At 52.1% G+C, this 19887-nt stretch overlaps 2 protein-coding genes across 3 annotated transcripts in view; both read left to right on the top strand.

The window, feature by feature from the left end:
• Window positions 1–8604, top strand: part of KIF17 (kinesin family member 17) — a 38252-nt gene extending 29648 nt beyond the window's left edge. Inside the window, exons 12-15 of one of the 2 annotated variants that reach the window (XM_036256690.1) lie at window positions 3244–3502; window positions 4581–4651; window positions 6658–6775; window positions 8426–8604. In XM_036256690.1, coding sequence (XP_036112583.1) covers window positions 3244–3502; window positions 4581–4651; window positions 6658–6775; window positions 8426–8604 — 627 coding nt within the window. The remainder of the gene's footprint in view (window positions 1–3243; window positions 3503–4580; window positions 4652–6657; window positions 6776–8425) is intronic. The other variant, XM_036256691.1, reaches the window with a different exon arrangement.
• A 2718-nt stretch (window positions 8605–11322) lies between these two features.
• DDOST (dolichyl-diphosphooligosaccharide--protein glycosyltransferase non-catalytic subunit) lies at window positions 11323–19808 on the top strand. Its single transcript, XM_036255382.1, has 11 exons — window positions 11323–11662; window positions 11881–11991; window positions 15292–15378; window positions 16408–16511; window positions 16646–16740; window positions 17032–17125; window positions 17401–17549; window positions 17892–18039; window positions 18627–18747; window positions 18866–18972; window positions 19063–19808. The coding sequence occupies exons 1-11, from the start codon at window positions 11506–11508 to the stop codon at window positions 19213–19215; spliced, it is 1326 nt and encodes a 441-aa protein (XP_036111275.1). The 5' UTR covers window positions 11323–11505; the 3' UTR covers window positions 19216–19808.
• The last annotated feature ends 79 nt before the right edge of the window (window positions 19809–19887 follow it).

A 19887-nucleotide genomic window follows, 5' to 3' on the forward strand; every position in this document is an offset into this window, starting at 1 on the left:
GGGCCCAGAGAGGGGCGGGGGCTGGGAAGGAGGCCAGCGGTTCCAGGAGCAAGGAGGCAGCTGTGGCTGAGAGTAGGGAGTGAGGCAGGAGCAGGGAGGGTGAGGTTTCGCCTCCATGACAGATACCTTCCCTGGAGGCTCACAATGTCCCCCTACCCACCCGCAGGGTTCCTCCTCCTGGCCCCCTTTCCCCACGTAACACTGGCAACCAAAAGATCTTGCCAAAGCAGAAAGGTGATGTTTTTCTCCTCTTTTAAACCTCTTTAGGGTTTTTTTTTCCCCATTTGCTGCTCTAATTGGTTGTTTTTTATCTACCTTGTCGTCGTCTTTTTAATCCTCACCCTAGGACATTTTTCCATTTTTTGTTCAGAGTGGGAGGGAGAGAGAGAGAGAGAAACATCGACGTGAAAGGGACACATCGAGTGGTCGCCACCCACACGACCTAACCAGGGCCGGGGACAGACTGCAACCGAGGTACGTGCCCTTAGCAGGAACCGAACCCGGGTCTCTCAGCACGGCAGGCCGACGCTCTAACCACTGGGAAAACCGGCCAGGGCTAAACCTCTTTAGTTTTATACTTTCTTGGCTTTTTTCATGCCCTTTCTTAGTACCTCTTATGTTTTTCAGCCAAATTCATTCTTCCACAGATGGCTCCTAATTTGGTTTACACTCTAAGTTTTTTTAAAAAACCTTCCTGAGTTTGGAGAATGTCCCATTTCACGCCGTCTTCATTCCTGTCCATTTCAGGTTTGGGGTGTCTGATCTCAAGTCATGTCTGTGACTAGCTGTTGAAGGAAATTTTATTCACACTGTGGTGTTGGGTTACCTTTTTAATGTTTGGTTCTTTGGGTTTGTGCTTTGGGGGGATTTTCTTCTGAAATGCATTGATTTTCATTTTCTGTTTCTTGTAGCTTTGGTGAGATACATCTGTTCTCTTGCTTATTTATAATGTCTTGGTTTTCTGCACGTCCAGTGGTTACTGAATGTGGAGGTGAAGGTCTGGCTGGCTACCAGGTTTCTTCAGTCAGCGGCACCCTTCTCTGTGAACACAGTGATCCAGTCTTGCAGTATTAGTTTCCTGTTGCTGCTGTAACAAATCACCACACATTTAGTTGCCTAATCCAACATGGATTTATTATTTTACGGTTCTGTAGGTCCAAGTTCGGGCGCAGTATGGATGGTTCCTCTGCTTAGAAGCCCACAAGGCTGAACTCAAGGCCTTGGCAGAGCGGCAATTACTCATTGTAGCCCAAAGTGAAAGCAATGTGGCCTGTTCCCCCGATGGGACATTATTCGGCAGTAGGAAAGATTGAAGTACTGATACATGATACAACACAACGAACCTTGAAAACACTATGTTACGTGAGAGAAGCCAGACACAAAAGACCACATAGTGTGTGACTCCATTTATACGAAATGTCCAGAACAAACCAATCTATAGACAGAGAGTAGGTTGGTGGTTGCTAGGGCTGGGGTTTGGGGAGAAATGGGGATTGACTAATGAGTATGGGGTCTCTCTTTGGGTGATGAAATGTTCTAAAATCCATTGGGATCTTGGTTGCACAAGTTGGAATGTACCAAAAACCACTGAATTGTACACTTTATTTATTTATCTTTTATCCTCACCCGAGAACATTTTTGCATTTATCTTCAGATAGAGTGGGAGGGAGAGAGGGAGAGAGAAACAGTGATGTGAGAGAAACACATCGACTGGCTACCACCCCCATGACCCCAACCAGGGCCGGGGACAAACTGCAACCGAGGTACGTGCCCTTAGCGGGAACCGAGCCCAGGTCTCTCTGGTCCGTGGGCCAATGCTCTAACCACTGAGCAACCAGCAAGGGCTGAATTGCACACTTTACATGGGTGAATGTAAGACATGTGAACTATATCTCAAAGCTGTTGTAAAAATCCTTGCAAATGATTCCAGATGTACAAATGTATATAAAGATTATGACTATGAACCCCATGTATCTGCTACCCAGCTTGGGACATGGAGCATTTTCATTTAGTGGAAACCCTTGCGTACCTGCCCTTCCCTGACAACTTCGTGTCCTACCAGGTGGCCTCTGTTCTCAACTGATTACATGTGATTTTCATTCCTATGAATTAAAAACCTTCTTTACCTGCTCTTTGAGGAAATAGCCTGTGAACCAACGAGTCTCGAGACTCAGGGGAGCATGGTTGTGGTTGGAGTTAGGAGTCGCCTGTGCTTAGGATCAGCAAATGGAGGGCCCGTCTGGCAGACCTGGGCAGGAGATCAAACACTCTCGAATCCACGATCAAATCAAGGTGGCTCTGACTCTGGTCCAGTGCTCGTCACATCACAACAGGACTGGCAGTGGGAAAGCAGGGGTGGCTGAGTCTGAGAGTCTATGCCTGTTGCTCCCCTTAGAGCCCTGGCTGGTTTGGCTCAGCGGTTAGAGCGTCGACCTGCGGTCCCGAGAGACCCGGGTTCGGTTCCCGCTAAGGGCACGTACCTCGGTTGCAGTTTCCCCGGCCCTGGTTGGTCGTGCGGGTGGCAGCCACTCGATGTGTCCCTTTCACGTCAATGTTTCTCTCTCCCTCCCACTCTATCTAAACAAAAAATGGAAAAAATGTCCCCGGGTGAGGATAAAAAAAAAATTTGTTGCCCTGGCTGGTGTGGCTCAGCAGTTAGAGTGTTGGCCTGCGGACCAGAGAGACCCAGGTTTGGTTCCCGCTAAGGGTATGTACCTCAGTTGCAGTTTGTCCCCACCTCAGGTGGGGTCGTGTGGGTGGCAACCACTCGATGTGTCTCTCTCACATCAATGTTTCTCTCTCTCTCTTCCTCCCTCTGTCCCTCCCGCTCTATCTGAAATAAATAAATAAATGAGAATTTGTACAATTCTTTGAGATCTTTGAGGGCCGAGGTGACTATAGTGTTGTGTGGAGCCTGCTAAAAGGCTTCTGAATAAAATGTATGAGTGTGGGATAGTGACCAAGGGTTGGCAGTGGGGTTGATGAACTTCTTTTCCTGCTCTCTGCAGGGCCATGGACATAGTAGGTGCTCATTTAGGTGCTGGGTGGAGAGGCCGGTGGGTGAGTGGATGGATGGGATGGAAGGATGGTGGACAGATGGTGGAGATAAGAATGGATGGATGAGCATCCACGAACAGATGGTGAGTGGCTGGCTGGACAGGCAGTTAGTGGATAGGAGGTTGGATGGATGGTGAAATGTTTTGGTGTCTTTCCTGCTCATGGCTTGTCACGCTTTGTTTTCAGCTTCGGGCGGCGGAGGTGGAGATCAGAGATCTGCAATCAGAATTTGAGCTCGAGAAAATCGATTATTTGGCCACCATCCGCCGGCAGGAACGTGACTTCATGCTGTTTCAGCAGCTCCTGGAGCAGGTGCAGCCCCTGATTCGCCGGGACTGTAACTACAGCAACCTGGAGAGGATTAGGCGAGAGTCCTCCTGGGACGAGGACAATGGCTTCTGGAAGATCCCCGAGCCGGTCATCATAAAAACCAGCCTCCCAGTAGGTCAGAGCCTGGCTGCCCCCTCGGCCCTCCCTCCCCTCCTCCACACTTTGCCACCCTGCAGACTCACAGGGAGCCGGGGGCCTCCCCCTGCTGGCTGTGGGTGAATCAGACACATGACCCTGAGAGTCCAAAACATGGGGACCTGAGAGAATGGTGTGTTCTGAGTCAGACAGATGTGGCTCCACCAATCCCTGTGTGACCTCTTTGGGACTCAGTGTCCTCATCTGTGAAATGGGGATTAATAACGGCACCTTCCTTAAAGAATGCTTAAGATACGTTAATACACGTAAACCCCTTAGAGCCATGCCTGGCACGCCTTGCATGGTGCATTTGATCATTATTATGATCATCACTGTTATTTCTCCTCCAACCACCCTGTGACGGACAAGGAGCATTATACCTATTTTACGTATGAGGAGGTGGCATCTCAGAGAGTATAAGTGCCTTGGTCACAATCACAGCAGTGAGGTGCAGGGCCAGGTGTGGAAACGAGCTGTTCAGTTGCAGGCCTGGTTCAACTTCTGCTTTTGCATTGACCTCCTGTGTGACCTTATGATGGTCACTGTCCCTCTCTGGGTTTTGGTGCTTAGAAAGGGCTGGATACGATAATCTTGAAGGCCCCTCTACCTCCAGGGAGCCTCAGAGTATGGCCAGACTTACAAAAGGCTCTTTCTGCAGCTACTTGGCTGGCTCTGCCCATTCAGAGAGCAGTAGGCTGTTACACCCCACAGGCCCCCACCAGTTCTCCCTGGTCCAAGTATTTATCCAGGTCCCACATCTCTGTGTTTATGGCCACTGACACTTTGCTGCTGAAACTCCAGGCAGCAGCCACCATCCTCCCTGCCCCCACCAACCTGCTACTTTGCCGGGAGGCAGGGGAATGGCTTCTTTGGCATCTGGGCCCTCCTGTTGTGTTTCCCAAAGCCATCCCTTTGCGTGCGCTGTGGGCTGGGACGTGTCCTCTCTCGGCTCCAAGCCTGCACCAGGCCTGACCCCCACCCGGAGAGGGCTGCAGCCCAGCCTGCCCCTTGGGCCCCCATACCAGGCAGCAGAGACTTCACCTTTTGTTTTCTCATAGCAGTTTCAACAGGGCCACAGAACAAACCAGTCCGCAAAACCTCCGGAGCAGACAACGGCGAACCAGGCATGGTAGGGCCTCCGGAGGTGGGGGCTGGCGGGGCTTGGCCACACGGTGCACTGGGTCTGCTTTGCCCGAGGGAACCCGACTGCTACTTTCATCCGCCCTGAGGATTCAAGCAGAGGGCTGGGCCTGGGTCCTTTCTGTGTAACGCTGTTGGCACCTACACCCTCAACCCCTCTGGCCCTCATTTGAAGTCACGTAGGGTCATAAAGACCAGAAATAGATGGTTCAAGTCAGCCTGTCCTGCCGGCAAAGGACAGAAGCGTCAGCTTGAACCCCCGAGGCCAGCAGTACAGTCTGGCTCCCTGGGCCCCACGGGTATCCCGGGACCAAAAGGATCCTCAGAGATTCCATAAACAGTAACTGGGATTCTAAAGTGACTTTATTTTCACACCTCCCACATTTTGTATTACAACAGGAATATGTGTCCTTCAAGCAGAGGTCACAGCCTTTCCTGTGAAGGACCAGACAGTAAATACTTCAGGCCTGTGGTCTCTGTCACAACTGCTCAGCTCTGCCATGGCAGTGTTCCCATCAAACGTTACAAAAATAGTCTGTGGGCCAGATGTGGCCCGTGGACTGTACTTGCTGATCCCTGCCTTAAACCATTGCCAATATTTCAGAAAACTCACATAGAACACACCTTTGCAGTCATGATAAGGCCACTTGTAATGAATTCCAGCCAGAGATCGGTGGCTGCAAGGAACGTCTCAGGCTGGTCTAAGGCTCTGATGGGCTGCTTCTGATACCTTAACTTTGCAAGAAAGGGAAAGTTCTTGAAAACACCATTCTTAGGCCCTGGCCAGTTTGGCTCAGTGGTTAGAGCGTCGGCCTGCGGTCCTGAGAGACCGGGGTTCGGTTCCCGCTAAGGGCACGTACCTCGGTTGCAGTTTGTCCCCGGCCCTGGTTGGTCGTGTGGGTGGCAGCCACTCGATGTGTCCCTTCGCATCGATGTTTCTCTCTCTCTCTCCCTTCCTCTCTCTCCCTCCCACTCTATCTGTACAAAAAATGGAAAAATATCCTCGGGTGAGGAAAAAAAAAATCAAAACAAACACCATTCTTAGCCTGGGGCCACTAAGGGGTTATTGTAGTCAGAATGCTTTTACTTCCCGGTGATGGCCACCCAAAGCAAGCAATCATAAGCGAAATGGGGAACTTACTGGTGCAGGTTAAGTGCATGTTTCAGGCATGGCTGGATCTAGGGGCTCACACACTCAGGGTTCTGCTTCCCTTCCTGTCCTAGCTTTGGGCTCAGGCAGGCTTTCTCCGCGTGGCGGGAAAGATGGCTGCTGGCCGTTAGTGAGCCAACAGGAAGGAAGACCAGTGGCTTAGAGCATCCCCAAACCAATGCTTGTGGAGAGAGTCTGATCTATTCCGCCTGGTCATGGACCTACTCTTGGACCAATGACTGTGTCCAGAGGATGGAGTTCTGTGGTTGGTCCAGTCTGGGTCACATGTCCAGCTGTGGAGCAAGAGGGTAGGTGGGCAGGAGTGGTGGTATTAGGGCACCATGAATGAACACCCCACCAGGATGACGTCAGTCTCTTTCCGGGAGGAAGAGATTCAGGGTGAAGAAAACAAGTCCATGACAGTGGTGAAAAATAATAGCTCTTGGTGATAAAAAGATTGGGGCTCCGGGCCTAATGATCATAAATGTGCCCATGAGCTAATTACTGTATCACCTGTTCCGTGACTGTGCCATAATGGGTTTGGGTGTGTAGTATTGTCTTTGCCCCTGATGGAGCTGGCAGGATGCCCTCTTTTGAGGGAGGCACTTCCCATTCCCAAGGAAGGGGGAGGGGTGTGTGGGCTTGGCTGGAGACAGACTGCCCTGCCCTGGGCTGCCTGGATCCCACGCAGGAGGCCGGGCTGTAGCAGGGTATGCCAGGGCAGGCAGTGAGCTCAGGGAAGCCCCACGCCACCAGGTTGTGGAGGCTGCTGAGCCCTGGCTGAGGGCCCCATAAGAACTGCACAAATAAGGGGTCTTACCCAGGAGGATTTGGCATCTCAGCAGGAAGAAGACCGCTACAAGCTGATGCTCAGTCGAAGCGACAGTGAAAATATTGCCAGTAACTACTTCCGGCCGAAGCGGGCCAACCAGATCCTCAGCACGGATCCCATGAAGAGCCTCAGTGAGTGCCCCGCCCACCTCTCGTCCTCCAGACCCTCCCAGGAGCCCTGCAGGCTCTTTGCCAACTGGGAGGGGCACGGCGGGGTGGATTTGGAGTCAGACGGGCCTGGGCTAAAAGCCCCTTTTCCTCTCCCATGGAGAGCCTGTTTCCTCAGCTGTTAAGTGAGGGGGATACACCTACTTCTTAGAGTTAGGTGAAATGAAACGGGGAACCGGCCCTGCCCAGGGGTGCTCAGTACACAGTCTCCCCTTTCCTCTCTCTCCAGCCCCTGGGGAGACGCGGTTTGACTCCTCTGCCTCCCTGGACACGCAGTACGCCCCAGTACCGCTCGGGGCCCCCGTGGGGTCGCACGCCCCAGTACCGCTCGGGGCCCCGGGTGGGGTCACACACCCCAGTACCGCTCGGGGCCCCTGTGGGGTCCCACGGCTCTGGGTCAGTCACTCGCCAGCTTCCTCAGAGGCCAGTGTTGTGGCTTTGCCCTGAGCCAAGCGGGGCAGACAAGACCAGAAAGGCAAAACACTTTCAAAAGCAAGAATTGAAAATAATTTCATTCTTCTTTTTAAAACTAAAAGGTCACAGACCTTTCAATAATACCAGTGAAGCCCGGGCCAGTGTGGCTTATTTGGTTGAGTGTCATCCCAGGCACTGAAAGGTCACCTGTTTGGTTCCTGGTCAGGGCACATGCCCATGTTGTGGGTTCGATCCCCAGTTATTCTCTGGTTGGGGGGTATGTGGGAGGCAACCAGTCAATTTTCTCACGTCCATGTTTCTCTGTCTCTCCCTCACACTTCCTCTCTCTCTATAAATCAATAAAAACATATTTTAAAAAGTATGCCCCTTTAAAATCAATAAAAAGCACATCTCAGTTCTATATTGAGGTTATTTAAGAGACAGAGTGGGTGGAGTTGAGAAATAAGGAGGGAAAAGTTGGACAGGAAATAAACTAACATCAGTTGAGAACTGGCACTGTGCCCATCCTGCAGATGGGAAAACTGAGGCATTTCTGGCTGAGCTCAGGGTGTCTGCAAGCTCTGATCGGCTGCTTAAAAGAATTTTTTTCTTTATTGATTTTAGAGAAAGAGGAAGGGAGAGGGAGAGGGAGAGGGAAACATCGATGAGAGAGAACATCGATTGGCCTGATCCCCCCACTGGGGATCAGGCTCACAGCCTGGGCATGTGCCCTGACTGGGAATCGAACTGGTGACCATTTGGTGCATGGGTCGACGCTCAACCAGAGAGCCACACTGGTGACTGGCTGCTTTTGATAGCTTAACTTTGTAAAAAAGGGAAAATTGTTCTGAAAAAACCATTCTTAACCTGGGACCACTAAAGGGTTGTACTGGTCAGAGTGCTTTTAGCTCCAAGTGAGGCCGTACTTGTAGGAGTGGTGGAGCTGGGCTTTGAACCCAGGCTTGTCTGGCTTGGGATCCCAGGCTGCGTCCCAGCCCAGACCCTCTGGATGCAGACATAGTGCTGGGTCTGAGGCCTCCACCAGAGCAGCGTCTTAGAGCTTGGGGTCCTTGGGGTCCTGGCTGTGGGACCAGGGCCTCTGGCTGGGTGGGGGCTGGGCCAGGCTCTCCACCCACACAGTGTTTTCTCTTCATCCCTGCACCCCGGCTCACCAGCACCCTCTGTGCCTCTTCTCCACAGCACGTCACAGCTCACCACCAGGACTCAGCTCCCCACTCAGCAACAGCTCTGCCATCCCACCCACCCAGGCCCTGGAAATGCCCCAGCCCCGGCCCTTCCGCCTCGAGTCCCTTGACATCCCCTTTACCAAGGCCAAGCGTAAGAAAAGCAAAAGCAACTTTGGCAGTGAGCCTCTGTGAACACAGCTGCCTGCTGCCCTGCTTGGGCTTCTGTAAGATTGCCAGGCCCTCCCAGGGCAGCCCCAGCTGGGTCATCTCCCTCCTGCCCCCACAGTGCAGGGGAGCTTGAGGGGGCCCGAGAGGTCCCTCACCCTCGGAAGACAAATCCCCTTCCCTGTTCCCCAGAGAGCCCACTTCTGCCCGGGGCGGGGGCCCCTCAGAAGCTGGACCATCCTTGGAAAGGCCCACTCCAGCTCCCAATGCCACGCCAGTATTGCCATCTGGTCACCTGTCACAGAGCCTGCCACCTGGGCCCACCACTGTTCAGTGCCCCGATGGGCTCAGGAGCCTCAGCGTGGCCTCGAGGCCTTCACCAGCAGCCCCGGCAGCAGGCAGCAGCTTCCCCGTGGATCGAGTTCAACGTGCTGGTGACTGAAAATCGTGCCTCTGTGCAGTTGGCCCCACTTCCTGGGGGAAGCCCCGCAGGACCGGTGCTCGAGGCCTGTCCACTCCCGGCTGCTCTGTGGCCCAAGGAGGCCACTCCACACTGAGCTGCCCCAATAAACTGTCTTTTACCTACAAGCTCCCCTTCCCTGATTCTCTGACAGCGGCACCAGGGCCCCTCCCTGCCTGGTCTCCATGGGGAAGATCTCTCTGAAATAAGGTTCCTTTTTTTTTAATCCTTACCTGAGGACATTTTTCCATTTTTTGTTCAGATAGAGTGGGAGGGAGAGAGAGAGAGAAACATCGAGTGGTTGCCAGCCACACAACCCAACCAGGGCCGGGGACAAACTGCAACTGAGGTACGTGCCCTTAGCGGGAACCGAACCCAGGTCTCTCTGGACTGCAGGCTGATGCTCCAGCCGCTGAAGTAAGGTTCTTAAATAGCTGAAGCCCTTAGGACAAACAGGCTCCAAAGTGGGTACAAGTGCTTTTTTCTGGGGAAAGCATCGGAACTGTCATTAGTTTCTCAAAGGCTCTGGGACCCAGGAAAGCAGAGTCCTTGTTTTGGAAAACAGAAGCTGTGTCATGCTGAGACCCAGAGAAGCCCCAGGTTCTGTCAGCCCTCAAGGGCTGTGCTGGAACTGGGTGTCCTGACATGGCCAGAACCAAGTCCAAGCCACCCCAGCAACGTAAGACACACCCCTCCCCTTGCCCATTGTAGCCCAGGCCCGCCCCCCGTGGGAGGGGCTCACAATGAGAGGGAAGAGGTTTGGCCTTTGGTGGTGGCCTGAGCCTCATCTGTGACAGGGGGAGAACACCCACGTCCTAGAGTTAAAGTGAAGGTAAAATGAGGTAATATCTAAGGTGCCGGTGCATGGCAGGTGCTCCGTGTCAGTCCATCTCCCCCCCTCCTCTGTATTTTAGATTCATTACTGTAGTAATTAATGACTGGACCAAGCAGCTCACACCCTGGAGAAGCTGGGGTGGGGTGGAGGGTGCTTAGGTAACTATGGAGTTTAGTCTAGTCTGAGGCAGGCTGCAGTATGTACTTTGAGTAAGAGGAAGCAAGATCAGGTCTTCATGGGAACACAATACTCTTGGTGAAGGGAGGAGCATTGGGTGGTAGTGGTACTGGATGGAGAATATCTGGGGAGGTTTAAGATGGGAATATGGGCCCTGGCCGGTTTGGCCCAGCGGTTAGAGCGTTGGCCTGCGGTGCGGAGAGACCCGGGTTCGGTTCCCCCTAAGGGTATGTGCCTCGGTTGCAGTTTGTCCCCGGCCCTGTTTGGGTGGTGTGAGAGGCAGCCACTCGATGTGTCCCTTTCATGTCGATGTTTCTCTCTCCCTCCCACTCTATCTGAACAAAAAATGGAAAAACGTCCTCGGGTGAGGATAAAAAAAAAAAAAAAAAAGATGGGACTGTGGGGAGGTGCTCCAGGTGGAGGAAGCTGTGTGAGCAAAAGGCAGGAGGTGGGGAAGCTGAGGGCATGTTAAATGTTGGAGACCTGTTGCAGGCAAGCCGGGAGCGGGGACTAAGAGGAGGGTGAGGCTGCCGAGATGAGTTTAAGTGGAGACCTGAGAGGGAAGAGCCTCTCGGGGTCCCTAAGCAACGGTCTGGCACCGGGTCAGTTAGAGGTGGACTGAAGTCTTGCCGCTGCTTGTGGTCGCTTTAGCTTAGACGTGACGGGGCTGAGGCAGGTCTGGGATGAGCCCTCCCCCTGGGTCAATTTGGAAGAGGTGGGAGCTACCATCACCCAGTGGCTGCTCGGCCCAGCCCTGCCCTGGCGCCTAACACCTGCTCGTCCTCCCAGGAGCCGGGCTGTTCCAAAGGCACACGGTGAGTAGGAGATGCTGCTGGCTATTTTACTTCCAGCCTAGGCCTGCAGAGACGTGAAATCCCAGGGTAAAAGGGCTAGTGAAGGACGGGGCTTGGAAAGAACCCAGCTAAGCCTTTTCCTGGGGAGGCCAGCCCACCGCCCTTCCACGCGGGCCAGGGGCCCTGCGGCTCCTTCCTCTCTGGAGAGGGTGGAATTGGGCCCGGTTCCCACTCCCGAGTCGGTCCAGGACCGGTGAGGTCCCACGAGGTGGTGCGGAGCGGCCCCCACCGCCACTCCAGCTCCGCTCGGGCCGGCGACCGTGCAGACCGAGCCCACCGGGACCGCTCTGATGAAGAGTCCTGCTGATTGGTCGCGGCTGCAGAGCTGTCTCTCTAGGATTGAACCGTTTTCTTTGGGGAGGCGGAGCCGCGCGCCCCTCCCGCCAATAGGGTTCCGAGGCTCCGCCTGCACCCGAGGCACTTCCGATGGTGGTGCTCCTGGCTCCTAACCTCCCACAGTCGGCGCCCGGCGCCCGGCCGCCCGGCCGCGGCGTTCTCAGATCGCTTCCGGGTGGAACTCCACGACCCCGAGCCGCGATTGGCTAACCGTAGACGGTACTTCCGGTGTGCAGGTGCTTGGGTTCTTGGGCAGGAGTAGAAAGATGGAGCATCGTGTCGCGGCCCGTGTTTGGACCCTGTTGTGGCTGCTGCAGCTGTCCTCGCTCGGCCAGGTCTGCGCCAGCGGCCCCCGCACCTTAGTGCTGCTGGACAACCTCAACCTGCGGGAGACGCATTCGCTTTTCTTCCGGAGTCTTAAGGGTGAGACAGGGGTCCGAGGGGGCGGCGGGTGAGAGTCTGGGTTTGGAAAGGTCCCCGAGCCCGAGAGCAACGGCTACCCTCCCTCCCACTCATTTTCCACGAGCGGGCCGTCCAGGTCTGGCCTGCCGCTTGGTGAGGCGAGGGCGGTCGCGATCTCTGCGTTGGTGGTTTCCCTTTGCGTCCTGCCTGCCTCAGGTCCCTGTTTTATTCTTATCTAGATCGGGGCTTTGAACTCACATTCAAGACCGCAGATGAGCCCAGCCTATCGCTTATTAAGTACGGGGAGTTCCTGTATGACAATCTCATCATCTTCTCCCCCTCGGTAGAAGGTAAGAGCAGCACGTCACCCCCAGAACCGGGATTCGAGGCTCAGGACTGATGTGTCGCTTTCTTCTGGATCTTGGTCGGGTTCTGGGTCACGGGGTGGGTCGCTAGCCCTGGCCGCAGCTGCTGCCGGTGAAGAGGAGCGTGCTAACTTCCAATGGGCGGAGCAGCACATCGCCTTTCCGCAAGACACAGCTGAGGATCGTAGGGTCAAGTGTAGCCACAGACCATGGAGCCTGGGGCCCTGCTAATCTGAGAAGTGAATTTTCTCTGTAAAGCCACCGATAGGAAAGATAGAGAACCCCCTAGTTGTGTTGACCTGGGTGGAAGGAGGAAATGGCATGCTATTAATATGATGTGCTGTAAAGAGGTGTGTAGCAGTTGAAGAGTTCAGGTGGATTCATGGTTCTCAGGCTGAAATAGAACCTTGGTGATGATCTAGCCCAGCCCCCTGTTTGAGGCAGGATGGCTATGTCCGGGGTCTACGAGAGGGCTGGGGAATTGAACAGAATGAATATCTTTACTAGATTATTCAATTCATACTTCAGTGTTCCTGTGACAGAGAGCTTATTATGAGGCAGTCACCTCCATCACTGGAAAACTCTTAAGTTCTTATATTAAACTGGAGTTTGTCTCCGATTTCCTACTTTGTTTATTTGGGGTTGGGGAGAGGTGGAAGGGGTTTCTTATACTCCTCACAGCTGTGGAGAATAAATCTGATGCTTACTTTGCTTGGCACTTCACAGTCATAGCCTGTTCAGCTGTTTCTTCTCCAAACTAAATACCCCCAGTTCCTTTGGCTGTTCCTCTTTGTCGAGTTTTTTTTTGGTGAGCATCTAGTCATCCTCTTCTTTAGTGGCTTCACTTTGTCTTTTTCTCAGAGGACTCAGGGTGTCCCTGGCTGGGGTGAGACAGGACTGCCTCTCCTTCAGTTGATGCTTGGGAAGTCTTTCCCTTCATTGGCATCTACTTTATTCTCTGTGGTTCATATGAGACTGGGTTCAGTTAAATTCCTGAAGTATTTTTCTCTAGGCTCCCAACACTTATCATGTTACTCCCCAACTCCCCTGCAAAATGTGCCTTTGGAACTGGCTTTTTGGAGGCAAGTGTAGTTGGGTGGAAGAGACCCCAGGTTGTACAAGTTGGAGTCTTCAGGTCACTGGGCAGGTGAATGGAGCCTTCGGCAGGTTAAATTGGCATTTGCCAAGTTGCTGCTGTGTTTGGGACTCCGAAATACGATCTGACTGTGACAGAGAGCCTGCTCTTTCAGTCGTCTTTGAGGAGATAAGACTAAGGACTTGGAATGAGTTGCCAAACCCTGTGTGGGGTGTTTGCAGTGGAGGGGAGGAACCGTCTGAGTTGTGCTCGGGAGGCAGGAGGGGCATGTCGCTTAAACGAAGCGGTGGATGAGACGGAGAAGTTGAGAAGATAAGTGGGAGAAACAGCAGACAGCCCGGGACAGTGTTTCCCAAATGTTAGTTGACTTTCTGTACCTCCTTCATGATTTTTACCACATTCCATATCACCTGTGCTAATTCGTATTTTTCTTTAAACCGAATTGCTTTTTAAAAACTGAAATATTTTAAAAGGAACCCAGTAATCAACCCAGTATCGCCATGGAGAATGGAAAGTCAGTAGAAAGTAACTATAAGTAGAGTAAGTACAGTTCTAGCCAGATTCTGTCCCCGCAGAAGGTGTTGAGCCCGAGGTTTCCTCTTACAAGAGGAGACTCGCAGATATGAGGGAAATGGTCAAGACCAGTAGCAAACTCAGACATTCTCTCTGCCGGAGGAGCTCTGAGATTCAGCGTGCTTTAAAGCCCTGCCTCACATCACCATGTCACCTTTTCTGCCCCTGGTGGAGTGGGTTCCACGCTTCGGGAAACGCTGCCGTGGTTCCTTCGGGCACTCCTGGGGAGAAGGCTTGTACGTATCCGCTGGGGGGGGGGTCGGGTCAGGGTAAGGGTTTGGCCCCTGCTCCAAGGAAATTCTATGGTAGTGTGGCCACCGTTAGCCCTCAGGTGTGAGAAGGCTGGCCTGGCTTCCTTCGCCGTGTGTGAGTGGGTTCTTTGCCCTCTCTGGGATCAGGAAGCTCCCATCGCATTTGGTCAAGTAATGGCTAGAGAAGGAGGATCCATAGCATGTCCTCTCACCCAGAAAAATCTGGGTCCCTTTTTGTAGATAGGGAAATGGACGTAGAAAGGTGAAGGGATGCCTAGATTTAAGCCCGGAGTCTCCACTTCAATGGCAGCACCCTTGACATTTTGGACGGGATAAGCGTGTGTGGACTGTAGGATGTGTAGCGGCATTCCCGGCCTCTACCCACTAGATGGCAGTAGCTACGTCCCTTGTCACAACTAGAAATGTCTTCAGATATTGCCCCTAAGGGGACCACTGTACTATATCAAGAAGCTGTTTTTGAATTGTCTAAGATTCTGCCCGGTCTCTGTAGGAGAGTGGAAGATGACTTTGTAAGTGTAGTTTGAGAGGTTGGGTCTGCTGATACAAGGTGTTCTGTCTGGGCCTGGAGGAAAGGTCTTCAAGTGTTGTTGTTTTTTTTGTAAAAATTACTAACGAAAGGAGGGTCATTCTCATGTTGATCTTTACAGTTAGTTTTGGATATTATGGCAGTCACCTGACTAAACTGACCAAAAAAGGGTATGATTTCACAATTACAGATGTTGGAAATGAGCCTTTTCAGTGATCGCTCTTTTTTTTTTAAGCATAGTCTATGAAGTGGTTCTGTTATGGCTACTATGGCTATAAACCCGTAGGATTACTAGGAAAACACCCTACTCATGTTGGGCAAGCAAGTACTAGTCTTAGTGACAGACAGCATCACCCGTAGAGTCAAAAGTGCTCTTCCTCAGACAACTCAGACGGAAGTGAAGTCAGCAGGCTCTTGAAAACCGTTAGGTGACCCCGAAAGTGGCTCTAAAGGTGCAGGTGATGAATGTGAACTTTCACGATGTAGGGGAAAGTGTAGCATTTCTAAACATAGATTTTGTATGTAACTTGAAGTGCTTATAAATAACTTGACAACTATAATTGGTGGGTGTTTGACTTTTTAATTTATACTTCTAAAAGTTTATGAATTTGAGTCTTTATTTCTGGATCATCACATTGCGAAAATGGGAGAATTGCCCTGTATCGGGGCATAGATGCTAAACGTCCCTCTGGTTTTGGGCTTCCGGAGGGCGATATTCTGTTGCCGACTGTGGCTGGTCCCATGCCCACCTTCCCCCGCCCAGATGTCAGGAGCAGTGAGAGGAACCTTCTGACTCGCTGAGTCTGTGCTTCTTTCAGATTTTGGAGGCAACATCAACGTGGAGACCATCAGTACCTTTATTGACGGTGGAGGCAGTGTCCTGGTGGCTGCCAGCTCAGACATTGGTGAGTCTGGGGCTTTCCACCGTTTCTCCAGGAAGCTGGAGAGCTCTGCAAATGGAAGCTGCCAAGTCGTCCTTCACCAGGTGGTCCTGGCCAGGGAGTGAGCGAGGGAACCACGGAGCCATTCAGTCCCTCCTTTCCTGTGACCAGAACCACCGAGGTTCTGGTTCATGGTTTATGGTTCTTTTAAGGGCTGGGAATGCTGGGTTTTACTTCCCTTTGTTTTGGTGGTTCTTTCCTTCAGAAGAGGAGACAAGTAGGGGGAGGCTGATTGGGTGGAGCCCAAAGCATTGGACAGGTTTTTATTTTGTTTTGTTTTTTTTCCTATTTTGGAAAATTTTAAAGATACTTAGAAGTAAGAAGAACTGTGAACAACACCTGGCCAATCCCCCCCCCCCCCCCCCCAGCATTGACAAGCTTTTAAAAACTGTATTGGGTAGGGTTCTTGGTGAGGTGATGGGGGAGAAACCTTGTAAGCTGGGGCTCATCCAGGTCGTTTGCTGAGGTGTTGCTTGGCTTCAAAGGGGCTTTTTGTGCAGAACCAAGGTCACTGTATTTGTGGAGGGAGAAGGCAAGGTGTCTTTTGTTGTACCAGTTCACATTTATTGTTTTTTTTTTTTTATCCTCACCCGAGGATATTTTTCCATTTTTTGTACAGATAGAGTGGGAGGGAGAGAGAGGAAGGGAGAGAGAGAGAGAAACATCGATGTGAAGGGACACATCGAGTGGCTGCCACCCGCATGACCAACCAGGGCCGGGGACAAACTGCAACCGAAGTACGTGCCCTTAGCGGGAACCGAACCCGGGTCTCTCCGGACCGCAGGCCAACGCTCTAACCGCTGAGCCAAACTGGCCAGGGCCCAGTTCACATTTAGAACTCACGTCTTTTGCCATGCTGTTGTCCAGGGTCCAGGAGCACAGAGCCCTGGGGATAACTGGAACAGTAAGTCATGAGGAAGCCAGGACAGGTAGCATAGCTTGGCCTAGGGCCCACCCCTAAGGCTCAGCCAAGCACCTCTTGTGTCTGTGTAGGGGACCCTCTTCGAGAGCTGGGCAGTGAGTGTGGGATTGAGTTCGATGAGGAGAAAACGGCTGTCATTGACCATCACAACTACGACGTCTCAGACCTTGGCCAGGTAATCAGGCCTGTCACCGTCCAGGTTTCAGTTCCCCGTAACAGAGCTCAGCCAAAAACCATGAGGGGTTTGGGAGGGACCCCTGGCTTGGGGGCACCTTTTCCTGACCACTGTCCTCTCCTCTGCTGTTGCAGCATACACTCATTGTGGCTGACACTGAGAACCTGCTGAAGGCCCCGACCATTGTGGGGAAATCGTCTCTAAATCCCATCCTCTTTCGGGGTGTTGGGTGAGTGAGCAAAGAGATAAGCCTGGGGGAAGAGGGGATCACTCTAATTTTGTCAGGAAACCAATCAAATTTGTCATTATTTGGGAGTATTCCCTCCTCCAGAGGTTGCAGATGAGATTAATTCATGACATTAAGAGTCAAACTTCATAGCTACAGCAAGAGGAAAGCTAAGTGTTTGCCTATTAAGAAAGTAGGATTCATTCCTGTGAAGAAATGGCCCTTAGGTGACCCCAGGTCCTTTGGGCTCAGTTCTTGGGGTCCGAGTTGGGGGGTTCTCTTTTTCTTCTCCAGGATGGTAGCTGATCCTGACAACCCTTTGGTGTTGGACATCCTGACAGGCTCTTCTACCTCGTACTCCTTCTTCCCAGATAAACCTATCACCCAGGTGAGAGGCCTTTGCAGCCTTGAGACTCCAGCTCCTGGGCCCAGGAGCAAAGTGCTTTTTTATTGAAGAGGAGAACTAAGCAGGAAAGCACACGTTGCTGATGAACTATGAGAAGTGGTGGAGCAGGGAAGTGGGCAGAAGCAGGGGTGTCTCAGGTTCCGCCCTCGGGTAGGGCTTCGGTTGTTCAGGTCTAGCCTGCTGTCCTCTGCACTGGAGGCCCAGGAGCTTGTCTTTTGCCCTGGCTCTCTGGGATGACCGCCTCATGTTGTTCCTAGTATCCCCATGCAGTGGGGAAGAACACCCTCCTGATTGCTGGGCTCCAGGCCAGGAACAATGCCCGGGTCATCTTCAGTGGCTCCCTCGACTTCTTCAGTGATGCCTTCTTCAACTCAGCAGTGCAGAAGGCCACACCTGGCTCCCAGAGGTAGATGCCAGGGTACTTAGAGGCATGTGGTCTGGGTGGTGGGGTCATCGCAGAGGGGGAGGACTCAGATGGGGAGGAAGACCGCCTTTTGGCTAAAAATGTCAGAGGCTAAGTATATTTAGCTGTGTTCAAGTTGGAAGACTTGACTTTGTTGCTGTATTGCTGGTGTTGGCACTCCAAACTTTTCTAGCAATGGCTTCTCTGGAGACATTTAGAAAATTGTGTACTCATTGTGCAGGTGACACCCAAAGCGACACAACCTTACATCTTTTCATTTTTTTATATTCCCACTGAAAAGAAGTTGGTTCTGGTGCTCCAGCCTCTCCTGATTTCCCTTTGCAGGTATTCCCAGACAGGCAACTACGAGCTAGCTGTGGCCCTCTCCCGCTGGGTGTTCAAAGAGGAGGGTGTCCTCCGTGTGGGGCCTGTGTCCCATCATCGGGTGGGCGAGACGGCTCCACCCAATGCCTACACTGTCACTGACCTGGTGGTAAGAGCTTGGAGTGGGAGGGCCTTGAGGTTTTAGCCAAAGTGACCCAGCTCAAAAGCATTTATGCAGCACTTCTATGTTGGGCCTGTGAGGCCTAAATGAGGAGTAAGTTAACCTCTCCCCTGAAGAAAGTCAGTTTTGATGCAGAGAAACCGAGATCCTGATGGAGACCTTGTGGAAAGGTCTGGTTTTGCTGTGGGAGTGCGGAACGGGAGGGGCTTTGCTGACTCCGCTGAAAGGGCTCACAAGAGAAATGCCATTGGAGTTGGGTTTGCGGCTGAATTTGTCAACAAGAGTGCAGTGAATATGGAAGCAGGGATGCCCGAGAGAGCCTGGCAGGCTCCAGGGGGGAGCGTGGTTTGCTTGCAGACTTGCACTGGCCTGTGAAGGGGTGAGGATGCAATCAGAGGGGTTAGCCTGCCAGGTGGTATTTCAGTCACTGCCCAGGGTTGGGTGGTAGGGCTTGCCCTGGGTTTCACAGTTCCTGGGAGTTCTTGCCGGATCACGAGTGGGGTTTCAGCGCAGCTCTGCGGGTGGCAGCATCCCTCCAGTTACCGGCCCCCTGGCTAACTGGCCTTTCCTCTCAGGAGTACAGCGTCGTGATCGAGCAGCTCTCTAACGGCAGGTGGGTCCCCTTTGATGGGGATGACATTCAGCTGGAGTTTGTCCGCATCGATCCTTTTGTGAGGACCTTCCTGAAGAAGAAAGGTAAAAGCAGCTCTCAAAGAAGCTGTAGGAAGACAGTCCCTGCCTCGGACCTGCTCTCAGGAGGCTAACAGAAACACTTCAGGAAACCCTCCTGGTCATGTGTGTTGATCTTCCCCAGGTGGCAAGTACAGCGTCCAGTTCAAGTTGCCAGACGTGTACGGTGTGTTCCAGTTTAAAGTGGATTACAATCGGCTAGGCTACACGCACTTGTATTCTTCCACTCAGGTAAGCACAGGCCACACAGTCCATTTCAGCCAGTGTGTGCCCCACCTGGGCTTCTGAGTGCCGGGGCCTGTCACTTCTGTCCTGTTGCAGGTGTCCGTGAGGCCACTGCAGCACACACAGTATGAGCGCTTCATCCCCTCGGCCTATCCCTACTACGCCAGTGCCTTCTCCATGATGGCGGGACTCTTCATCTTCAGCATCGTCTTCTTACACATGAAGGAGGAGAAGGAGAAGTCCGACTGAGGGCCAGAGCCCTGGGACTCCTTACACGTGGACACGAAGGGCTTTGACTAGGATTGGTTTTTCTTTCCCTTCATTTTTTTTTTTTTTTTTTTTAATAAAGCCGTGGGACAGTGGCATAGCCTTACCTCAGTGGGAGATGCGGCATTGAGTACCAAGGGGTGGGGTTAGGGGATGATTTTTATGTAAGTTTTTCCACCTCATGCTAAGTGGTATTTTTCAAATGTGCACTCAGTCATTTCTAAAATAAAGAGAAACATTGCCTTCAAACTTCATCCAGCCCCCACTGTGCTTTGCTGATGGAGGGATGTTGTTCAGTAATGAGTGGATACAAAACAGTAAGTGGCCTCTTTTAATTTTGCCTCAGACTAGACTGTATTTTAACTATGAAATGATAGTGTTTCCAAACTTCTCAAGGGATAAAATAAGGTTAATAATAACACTGAGGCCAGTGGGGAATCACTGAAATGGAAAATCTAAGGTAATAGCACTTATCTTTATAACAGACATAGAACTGTTTGGTTTTCTAAGGAAACTTAGTTGGTCACTTGCTTTAGGCAACAGCTGTGTTTCTAAAAGCATGTGTAAAATTATATGCAAAATCCCTTCCCTATTGTTGATCTCTGCCCCCAAAATGTGTCTTTGTGGTATAAAAATTCAGTCTTAAAGCCAAAT

The sequence above is a fragment of the Molossus molossus genome, unplaced genomic scaffold (assembly GCF_014108415.1).
Source record: "Molossus molossus isolate mMolMol1 unplaced genomic scaffold, mMolMol1.p scaffold_m16_p_12, whole genome shotgun sequence".
Taxonomy (NCBI): Eukaryota; Metazoa; Chordata; class Mammalia; order Chiroptera; family Molossidae; genus Molossus; species Molossus molossus.

Bases quoted from the DNA above. Each gene is read 5' to 3' on its own strand.
- DDOST (XM_036255382.1), top strand. From the start codon at position 11,506: ATGGAGCATCGTGTCGCGGCCCGTGTTTGGACCCTGTTGTGGCTGCTG. The intron at 16,512-16,645 runs GTAATCAGGCCT...CTGCTGTTGCAG, and splicing joins ACGTCTCAGACCTTGGCCAG to CATACACTCATTGTGGCTGA. The intron at 18,973-19,062 runs GTAAGCACAGGC...GTCCTGTTGCAG, and splicing joins ACTTGTATTCTTCCACTCAG to GTGTCCGTGAGGCCACTGCA.